The following is an 11,894-nucleotide window of genomic DNA, read 5'->3' on the forward strand; positions in this document are numbered from 1 at the left end:
GAGGATTGTCATAAGTTTATTTAAAGCTGTGGTATACAGATTCTTAAAATTTGTCTTCAATTAGGCTATAAATTAACCGGAAGATGGAAAAATTATATCCTAATAAAGAAAAAAGTGCCAATGGTGACAATGTTTCACAATCAAGGTTGCATATTTATTGTTATTTAATGTACATTTTTTCATCAGTGAAACATTCTTGGCACAGAACAAAGCATGGATTACATTCAACACTTGGATACATTAGCAAATGGAATGAGTTCTTAGACAAACAGACGCTACACACACTGCAACAGTTAAAGCAGGGGTTCTCAACCTTGGGGTCGCGAGACACTGGGAGGGGATCGCCAGATGCCTTCAATAAACAATTCTTTTTTTTTTTTTAACAATTTCATACCATCTTTTTTTGTTTTTTTTGCAACTACACAAAACTTACTATATTTTAACCTATTTTCATCACTTTTTCTTGCCATATTTTTGCTCTTTCAAAAGCATTTCTCATTCAAATTTCAAGAACTTTCACTTATAAACCCTTTCCACTACCTTTCCACCTATAATGTCACAAATGTTGACCTATTATTGTCACTTTTAACCTCTTTTCATGACATTTCACGCTTATTTTTTTGCCAATTTAACCACATTCACAATTTGTCATTCCCATTTATTTGCCAGTTTAAACTAATTGCTCCAATATTGACACTTTGGACCCATTTCACCACCTTTTCAACCATTTTCGGTCACTTTTAACCCATTTTATTTCTGATTAAAACAAGGATTTTCATCTTTAAGATGACTATATACTATGGCACAAATAATAGTAAACTTCAAGGATAATAGTGGATATTATTCAGATGAATAAATAAATGTGGTTATCACAGATTCACAGAACAATGGACCATCATTTTTCTGAAACGGTTGAGAACCACTGAGTTAAAGGACAGACTGGGACTACAAACGCTAAGTACAGCGAGCAGCACAGGAATCACATCTTCAGTGTCAAAGCTCAGGATGTAAAGATGCGGACATTCCACAAATGTAGGTCAAAGGTCAGCAGCTCTGGCTTCAGTCACAGTGAAACACATCGTCTTCTTCACGTAGACGACTACAAACATGGATGACGTCGTTGATACGGCTCAGAGGTTTGTGACACGTTCCTGCGAAGCCGCCTCTGACGCATCAGACGCTGGAGTCGCTCCACTTTACTGTGCAACGTTTGATTTTCCTCTGCAGACGTGTGCAAACGCAGATCCTGGCCTGCAACAGGGATGACAAAATGCACAAGTTTTACTTAAAAAAATAAACTTCAGCAAAATATTATGCATTCAAATTTAATCTCTGTTACACGTATTTAACATGTATCCCAAACAATGGCAACTGGAGACCCAAGGGTCACATTATTCTGTGCGGCCTCCTAAATAAAAACACAAAATGACAGAAAAATACACAACAACATACAAAATAAAAGTAAAATATAACACACAAACTAAGGGGGGATAATACACAAAATACACAGTAACACACAAAATGACAACAAAACTAATAACCATCACCAGAATCACTCAAAACAACAACAAAAACACACGAATTACAGCAAAATATACAACATATAACCAAAAACACACAAAATGAACATAGCAATACACAAAATGGCACCAATAACACACAAAATAAAGGGGGAAATATACAAAATAACAACAGAAACAGATATAAATGATCACAAAAACACACAAAATGAGAGAAATGAAAGCAAAAATATGCAACATATCAATATACAACTAAAAACACACAAAATGACAACAGCAACAAGCAGAATGACAGCAAAAACAAACAAAATGAGATAAATGAGAGCATAAATATACAACATATAAACAAAAATACACAAAATAACAGCAAAAACACACAATACAAGAGAAATATGCACAAATTAACAACGGAAACACACAAAACAACCACAACAACACACAAAATAAAAGACAATTTTCTACATCATACAAGGATCACACAAGCAACAGCAAAAACACAAAAAAATACAATAAAAATACACAAAATGAGAGTGAAATATACAACATATAACAACAAACACAAAATGAGAGAATGATTACAAAATAGCACCAGAAACACAAAACAACAACAAAAACACACATAATGAGAGGAAAAAACTGCTAATTGATAACAGGAAGTTCAGGTTTGGGGTCAGATATAATTGTAATCGATAATTAATTACAATTATGACATCATTATAATTACAATAGTAATTGAAAACATCTTTTGCTGTTGTAATCATAACTTTCAGAATATTGACTTTATAAATGTAACTGGCATGGGAAAGTCAATTAAAAAACTGTCAATTGGATATAATAGCATTTTATTTAAACAGTGATAATATAATTTTACAGAGTAACAATAGTGTGGATGTAACTGATGTTTATCACAAAGCTATTGCTAAATTCCAACTCTTGTCCCTCGTTGGGCTTTTACACAAGACATTATAATCAGTGCATTGAAACGTAAATGTTAAGATGCTAAAACGACACCATACAAAAGCACACATACAATCACCACAACAGGCCTGTGAATTTACCACTTTTAAAATATATTTTGCATGTATAAAATTCAAGTTTTGGGCCTCAATTTATTGCCAAAAGTTAGTCACAGTCACAGACCTCCTGTAATTCTTTATTTTGTAAAATGGTTTTAAAAGTTCCTGATACACTTCATTTTCTGATTGAGAATCACACGGAAACTGTTTCAAAGTAAGTACAAGATGATTTTGTTGCAGCCAACGACATCTCTAGGCATATCATTAACACCTCAGTTGTCAAAATGTGGGTTAAACTCCTTTGTGTTAATCAGGATTGGCTCTTATTTTGAATAGGTGTGAAATGCTCTGATGTAATAGTGAATGAAACCTGTGGTGAAGGAGGTATTGGAGTAGTTCAGACCTATTGTTGAAGCAGTATTTTACATGTAAAAGATCTGCTGTGTTGACCCATGTTATGCAGAGTTCACCGCTACATGCTATAGACCAGTGGTTCCCCCCTTGAGCCTTTTTGTCATACCATGAGTACCCCCGCCCTCACTCATAGGTGTTCATGATTCTCCAAAAGTAGAACACAACACAACTGAATACACAAAATAATAATCACGGCAAACTGTTTGGGAACCACTGGTATATAGTCATCTTAAAGATGTAAATTCTTGTTTTAATCAGAAATTAAATAGGTTAAAAGTGACCAAAAAAATGGTAAAAAAATGTGGTGAAACCCAGAAATTGGTTAAAAGTTGCAAATTAGAGAGGGGGAAAATGAACAGAAAAAGTGGTAAAAAGGGTTCAAAGAGTCAATATTGAAGTTTAAATTGGCAAATAAAGGGCATGACAAATGGTGAATGTGGTTAAATTGGCCAAAATAAGCATGAAATATGGTGAAAATTGGTTAAAAGTGACAATATTAAGTCAAAGTATGTGATAATAGGTGGAAAAGTGGTGGAAAGGGTTTATAAGTGCTGAAAATGTCTTGAAAATGTGCAGAAAAGGCATTGAAATGTGATGGAGAAGTGTCAGAAATGGGAGTAATGTAGCAAAAATGCATTAAAAAAAGCAAAAGTATGGCAAGAAAAAGTGATAACAATAGGTTATAATATGGCAAATTAAATGCAGTTGTAGAAAACAAGTAAAAATAGGCAAAAATTATATTTTTTAGTTTCTTGAAGGCATCTGGTGACCCCCTCCCAGTGTATTGCGACCCCAAGGTTGAGAACCCCTGCTTTAACTGTAGCAGTAGCGTCTGTTTCTATGTGTTTTGTCCAAGAACTCATTTTTTTTGGTTATGTATCCACGTGTTGAATGTAAACCATGCTTTGTTCTGTGCCAAGAATGTTTCACTGATAAAAAAAAAAAACTACATTAAATGAACAATAAAGACATAAATGAAAGCTGAAAAAAGGAACAAGCGGGTCAGAAAATAGATGATGTATGGCTATACTGACACAAAAAAGGCTCAGACAGCAACAACAAAAATATTAAAACCTATATTTTGATGGATAAGAAAGCCTAAGGTAACCAAGAGATAGAAACAAGGATTTACATATATATTTTAGTGTATTTTATAGCTGTTTAAAGACATGGGTCAAAACCAATTAACCCGTTATCATACGAGATGCTAACAGAAAGCTAACACAAGAGGAAGGATACGTTTAAAGGCTCTGTAATTGTGATTAATTGTAATATAACTTTAATAATTGAAAACATAGTTGTAATTGATTTTAAGGGGATGAAAAAATGATTGTAATTTATATGTAATTAGGAAAAATGCCGGCCACTTTAATCGAAATGTACAACTTGTGACCAAAAACAAATAAAACGACAATGGCAACACACCGAATGACAGCAAAAACACACAAAACGAGAGAAAAATGTACAAAGCAAGAACAGAAACCCACAAAACAACAACAAAAACACATTATATGTAGTAAATCATACCAAGACCACATAAACAATGGCAAAAATACACAAAATCACAACAAAAATGACAACAAAATACACAACATATAACCAAAAACACACAAAATTAGGGAAAAATGTATAAAATAACATCAGAAACACAACATGAGAGGGAAAAAAATGATCACAAAATGATAACAAGAACTCACAAACAACAACAAAAATGGAAAAAATGAAATAAAAAATGCACTAAATGATACCAGCAAAACAAACAACAAAAATATACAAAACAACGACTAAAACACATAAAAAAACAAGAACAATATACAAAAATGACAATAACAATGTTCAGATTGGTCATCATTGGTCAACAGTGTCCTCACCGAGCAGCTCTGGCCTCTGTCTCACACTGCTGGAGGTGGTGGTGCTGTGGGCGTGGTTGTCTTCAGGGAGACGTGAGGCTGGGTGGTGGAGGGGGGCTGAGGCTCTCTGGTGGCTGTACGCTGCTCTGAGGAGGTCATTGAGGATCTGAAGGATGATGAGAACGCCACGGCGAGGATGAGAGACGCTACTTTGACTACGAGGAGTCAGACTGCCTGAGAGGATGGAAAACAGTAATAATATAGTATGAGAATAAACTGATAGGACAGAAAACACACAGCGAGAAAATAATGTGAGACTTTTATTCCTAGAGGCTCTGCTTAAAATGTTATTTTGGTTTGTTTTAAACAAATTACGACAACGGCATTTATACGGCATTATAAGAACAAACTCGTAATAGTATGAGAAAAAAAGTCATAATAATACGAGAATAAACTTGAATCAGTATGAGAATAAACTCATAACATTATGAGAATAAACTCATAACATTATGAGAATAAACTCATAATATTACGAGAATAAACTGCTATCAGTATGAGAATAGAGCACAATCAAATCACTCATGTCTGATGAAGGGCGGTCAGCCCGAAACCTCACGATTTTGGTGTAAATTAAAAGTGAAATTGGGAGCTAACCACGCAGTTGTGCGGACCTTTTTTCTTAGCATCAGTATGAGAATAAACACATAACATTATGAGAATAAACTTGAAACATCATAAGAATAAAGTTATAATATTATGAGAATAAACTTAAAATATTATGAGAATATACTTGAAATGTTATGGGAATAAACTTGTCATAAATAGCATGAGAATAAAGTTGTGATATGAGAATACATTTATAATATTACAAGAATAAACTTCTAATACTATGAGTGTGTGTGTGTGTGTAGTTTTCTCTTGTGTACCTGAGAAAGTCCCTGAGAAGACTCCTGGAGAGTGATGAACTAAGCTTTCTATGACGGCTCCAGGTTGAGACATATTGTCATCATCACGGGTCTGTTTGAGAAAAACACGGAACATTAATGAGGAATGTGTCATTTTTAAGGCTTTTCTTTATTACAGAGTAATGTGGTGTGTGTGTGTTGACCTCTGTGAAGGTGGAGGCTGCTGCTGGACTCTGAGGTCCAGAACCAGATGGACAAACTGGTGCAGCAGCTGGTTTGGGACTGAGAACCAGTGGGGTTGAACCTGAAGGTGGAGCTGAATGAAGCTGGGAGGAGGGACCATGGATAGACTGGGAGGACTGGGAAGAGGGACCATGGACTGAGTTTGACTGGGAGTAGGGGCCATGGACTGGGTTAAACTGGGAGGACTGGGAGGAGGGACCATGGACTGGGTTAGACTGGGAGGAGGGGCCATGGACTGGGTTAGACTGGGAGGAGGGGCCATGGACTGGGTTAGACTGGGAGGAGGGACCATGGACTGGGTTAGACTGGGAGGAGGGACCATGGACTGGGTTAGACAGGGAGGAGGGACCATGGATAGACTGGGAGGACTGGGAAAAGGGACCATGGACTGAGTTTGACTGGGAGGAGGGGCCATGGACTGGGTTAGACTGGGAGGAGGGACCATGGACTGGGTTAGATGGGGAGGAGGGGCCATGGACTGGGTTAGATGGGGAGGAGGGAGCTGCTCCTGGTGTGTGGTGGATGGACGGAAATGTTGAGTCCTTGGAGGTGGGGGCCCAGGTGGAGAAGTGTTCGCTGCTCAGAGGTCCACTGGTGACCCCCTCAGGCTGAGGGGTGGAGAGCTGAAGCTGGACGTGCATCATGTGGGAGGAGCCAACACGTAGAGAAACGCTGAGAGGACAACGTCTGCACAGGAAGTCATTGATCTGCAACACAAACAGTCACAACAGTGCATAGTCATACATACTGTACATGTCCCGTATTTTCAATTACACAAGATCATGTACAAAAATTACAAACAGGCAAACAATGACAAATGTATTTGGATTAATATTGTGTATTTGTGTTGTCATTTTGTGTATTTGAAGTAATTTTGTGTATTTTATTGTCATTTAGTGTATTTTTTCTCTCATTTTGTGTGGGTTTGTTGTCGATTTGTGTACATTTGTGGTCATAATGCATGTATTTGGATTAATATTGTGGTTTTGTTGTCATATTGTGCGTATTTGGAATAATATTGTGTATTTGTGTTGTCATTTTGTGTATTTTTCTCTCATTTTGTATGTGTTTGTAGTCATTTTGTGTATTTTCATTGTCATAATGAGTGTATTTGTGTATTTATGTTGTCATTTAGTGTATTTTGCTATCATTTTGTGAGCATTTCTTGTCATTTGGTGTATTTCTGTTGTCGTAATTTGTGAATTTGGAGTAATTTTGTGTCTTTGTGAGTCTTTGTTGTCATAATGTGTGTATTTGGAGTAGTTTTGTGCATTTTGTTGTCATTTTGTGTACTTTTGATGTTGTTTTTGTGTATTTTTCTACAATTTTGTGTGTGGATGAATGGAAAGGTTAAACTAAGTCCATGAATATATTTAAAAGACATTAATATTATTTGATCATTTTAACCCTCATATTATCCTCAAATATTACCAAGACATTTTACCCATGGGGTCAATTTGACCCCATGGAGATTTGCCTCCAGAAAAATATTTTTAGAAAATTGTCGACCAAGTTTTTGTGTCAGACACTTTGTTTATTTGTTGAAGCCATAAATAAAGCTTTGATAATGAAAACCTTGACCTGTTCTCTAGCGCCAGTTTTAGAATTAGTGTATTTTGAAAATCTTTCACCCAAATATTTTCTAATTTGGGGGTGCACATTCATGACTCTCACAGAATTCATTTGGGGTTATTCTCTATCAAAAGAAAAAGAAAGTAAACTACTATTTGTTGATAGATAAACATTGAATGGGGTCAAATTGACCCCAAGGACAATAGGAGTGTTAATGGTAATTGTTTAATTACCTGTACATCAGTCAAATCTTCCAGCACGTCCATGGTGCTCCTCTCAGCCCTGCTAGTGGAGCACTGCATCATCAAACACAACAAAGCGCCTCTTTAATCAGCATATTTCCACCTGTGATCGAACATTTATTGATTATTGGGACTTACCAGTAAACCTGCTTCTATGGCTGGGACTAGGGTGAGTTTGCTACCATCTGTCACCCTCTGGTCCAGCAGAGTCCCTGCAGTCAGGTGTCTATAATAATAATAATAATAATAATAATAATAATAATAATAATAATAATAATAATAATAATAATAATAATAATAATAATAATAATAATAATAATAATAATGTCATTATATTTTTATGAACACACCCACACACACCTGTCTTTGTGCAGCAGGGCTATCCTGTCCCGTTGCAGCCGTAGTTTGTGGCAGATGTGGTTCCTCAGGCCGTCCACGGTCTCCCCCCGGGGCACGGTGAGCTCCACCGGGCGGCCGGTGGTGGAGGTGACGGACAGACGGATGGAGGGATGATGCTCCTCCTTATCCATGCACACACGCTGATAAAAACCTCTTGGGGGGAGAAAAAAACCCCGATTCTCTTTAAAACCCCTGAAAACCGAGGAGACGCTTTTGTTTATGTGCTCAGATTGAAACGCACGGAGTAAAAAGTGTGTGTTGTTGAATCTCTTCTGGTTTTCAGGCTCTACTCTGAGAGTAAAACACCCGTATCCTGTCACAGCGTCATAGCTAAAGGCCCACCCACATCGCACAGACAAGCCAATCAGAGTGAGGCTTCTTACGGCGTTAAAAAAAAAAACATTGTCCAATCAGGAGATAGTTCTCGTTACTTAGCTTTGCCCCGCCTCTACCAGTCTTACCATTCATAAATGATGCAATACAGCCCAAATAAAAATAAAATAAAGATCTAAATTATATATATGTTTTAATCTATTATTTTATAAACTCCTATAATGTAATTTATTATAATATGTCATAATAAAATAACATTAAATGAAGTTAAGATCTAAATTTAAAACTTTAAATCTATTTTTGTATAGACTCATATAATGTAATATATTATAATAGAATACAACATAAGAAAATTAAAAAATAAATTATATTAAATTAGATACGATATATGATTTAATATAATACAACATGGGCAATAGTGTGTTTTTCCACTGTTAGTTATCTATCTTAATAACATAACATGACATAACATGACATGACATGACATGACATGACATGACGTAACATAACATAACATAACATAACATAACATAACATAACATAACATAACATAACATAACATAACATAACATAACATAACATAACATAACATAACATAACATAACATAACATAACATAACACAACATAACATAACACAACAACTGGATCCGATTTTTTTTTTTTTTTTACACCATTTCAAACAAAAATCAGACAAATCCATCAAAGACTAATCCCTTCAACGATTGGTTTTCTGATTGATCAAAGCGTGTGTCGAAATGTAAATAGTGATGTGATGTCTGGGAAACACCATCAACACCCACACATCAAGCCTAGGGAGGGGAAAGAGACTCTGAGTTCTTCCATCTTTGCAGCATTATTAGTATTCCTATCCATCCCCACCTCTGTCACGTGACGCACAGAGAACAAAAGCTGGGCTTGGAGTAAAAGTGACGTAGGAAGGAGAAGGGGGAGGGGCTTGTGCATGTGTCTTCTCACAAGAGGCTAAAAATAGCTTTGTTCACAGCATCTCTGCGTCACTGCATCCTCCATCACCTCCATCTCTGCTTCTCTTACACCTCTCTGTCCTCCTCAGGATAAAACACGCTTAGCAAACTCCAGGTTCGGGGGCCAAATCTGGCCGTTTAGAGCATCCAACTTGGCCCACAGACATGAACATTGAAGAACAGTCATGTGGAGACAGGGCCATCTATAAGGAGAAATAAAGGTGAGAGATTTTTGGGGTCCATCCATAAAGTCAGCAACATGATGGTCCATTGTTCTATGAATCTGTGATGACCACATTTATTTATTCATCTGATTAATATCTACTGTAATCCAGGAAGGTTATCATTATTTGGGCCATAGTATATAATCTTAAAAGTCTAAATCCTTGTTTTACTTAGAAATAAAATGGGTTAAAAGTGACCAAAAAATGGTGGAAAAGGTGAAATGGGATTTTAAAAATCACAGAAATTGGTTGAAAATTGCAAATTAGAGTGGGCTAAAATGGAAAGAACAAGTTTGGATGAACTACAGCCGGGTCCACAGAATGTCTCTGCGCCGAATAGCACGTACCACGTTCCCCAGAATTCAGTCAAATGACTCGGTTCCACTGAGTAAATAAAGGTCTCCAAGAGGCTCTTGACTCATAGAATATCCATGTCAAATAACAGCCCGATTCAATGATTCGGTACCACTAACTATCGCAATGTTTGACTCACAAATAAATGAGAAATTGACTTTCGTTTTTTTTCCTTTGGGCCCCTTGGGGCGTCAATGCGTACACATCCATAGATTATAACTACCAAATTTCAGCCCTATCCGTTCACAATTAACAGAGGAGTCGTGATTTTAACTAGTGTAAACAACAACAAAGTGAGTGACGTTTTGAGTTCAATAGCTCGGCCTAAAAGTGGTAAAAACTGTTCAAAGTGTCAATATTGGAACAACTAACAATTAGTGAAATTTTTTACTTTTGACCAGATTTACAGCAATATTTGTGAAATGTGTGATATTTACTTTCCTTGTAAAAAAAATATAGTTTTAAATCTATAGGTTAAATCTAAATCTAAATGTTTAATGTAAAACTTAAATGGTAAATCTAAATCTTAAATATAAATGTTAATTGCAAAATCTAAAATTTCAATCTAAATCTAAATGTTGAATCTAAATCTAAATAATAAATCTCAATCTAAGTGTTAAATTTAAATGTTAAATGTTAAGTTAAATCTAAATCTAAATGTTAAATATAAATATAAATAATAAATCTAAGTGTTAAATGTTAAATATAAATATAAATGTTTACTCAAAATGTTAAATCTAGATGTTAAATCTAAATGTTAAATCTAAATGTTAAATGTTAAATGTAAATCTAAATGTTAAATCTAAATCTCACAAGGTGAAATTAAATATTTAGCTCATATATCAATTCACTGGAAAATACCAAAATAAAAGCTCATTGAAACAATCGAGCGCTGTCCACGGAGTGGTTTGTTGCTAAAGTTGCTGTTTATTTTAGCATGTGCAACTTTACAATCAGGGCTTCACACCTGCAGGGACTGAAATCTGTCACTTAATGCTTTGATATTGTCAGTGCTTTACATACTTTACATACTATTTAAATGTTGAGGCAAAAAACTCAGGCAATTTAGTGATGAAATCACTCGTTTTGATTCAAATGAGTTTGATGCCCCTGGTCTGATCTTATCTCTGGATGGATGAGATGGTTAAAGTGTGTAAAGTTTGTGTCCTCAGAGAACCTCCTCTGCAGTTCTTTCCATCCTTGGAACGTTTCCATCAGACAACTGATGCTGCTTTACATTCTTCAGGAACAATTCCACAGGATGTCCTGGACTCCAGATGCAGCTGTGACGTCAAACACAAAGAACACACACACACACACACATTCCTCCCACCCTTTCTCGGCCTCTAGTGGAACATTCCTCACATTTTTTACTCTGCTGTGCTGTACCTTGGACTTCTGGGAATTTGAGACAGAGACTGCAGACATGAGAAAGTTGGACTCAAATACTTCAACATGATCCGATTGTCAGAATGAGATCAGTTGGAACTTACGCAGAGACATTTAAAGCATTTTTTGTTTTGTTTTGTTTTTGGTGACCATAACAACTCGTGTTGTGCATCGCTTTGGATAAAACCGTGTGATAAATGAAATTGTAAAAAAGAATACTGTAAAATGTCAAGAAAAAAACTCTCAAGATGAGAGAAAAATACATGACAAAAAATACATAAAATGAGAGCAAAATATACAAAGTGACAACAAAAATGACTCCAAAAAACCCCAAAACTAAAACAAAATACAATGAGATTAAGAAAAATAGAAAAACAATAAATGTACTCAAAATGACTGAAAACACATGAAACGACAACACACGCACACACACAGACAAAACGACAATG

General features: G+C 35.8%; 1 protein-coding gene across 1 annotated transcript; it reads right to left on the minus strand.

Moving 5' to 3' along the window:
* Positions 1-809: 809 nt before the first annotated feature.
* LOC114459733 (midnolin-A-like) lies at positions 810-8,342 on the minus strand. The gene is made up of 7 exons (XM_028441890.1): positions 8,123-8,342; positions 7,901-7,988; positions 7,754-7,816; positions 5,909-6,655; positions 5,727-5,817; positions 4,822-5,034; positions 810-1,251 (listed from the first exon to the last, which is right to left on the minus strand). Exons 1-7 carry the CDS (start codon positions 8,290-8,292, stop codon positions 1,100-1,102), a joined length of 1,524 nt encoding a protein of 507 aa, XP_028297691.1. The 5' UTR covers positions 8,293-8,342; the 3' UTR covers positions 810-1,099.
* Between the last annotated feature and the right edge of the window lie 3,552 nt (positions 8,343-11,894).

Source organism: Gouania willdenowi, unplaced genomic scaffold (assembly GCF_900634775.1).
Source record: "Gouania willdenowi unplaced genomic scaffold, fGouWil2.1 scaffold_340_arrow_ctg1, whole genome shotgun sequence".
Classification (NCBI taxonomy): domain Eukaryota; kingdom Metazoa; phylum Chordata; class Actinopteri; order Blenniiformes; family Gobiesocidae; genus Gouania; species Gouania willdenowi.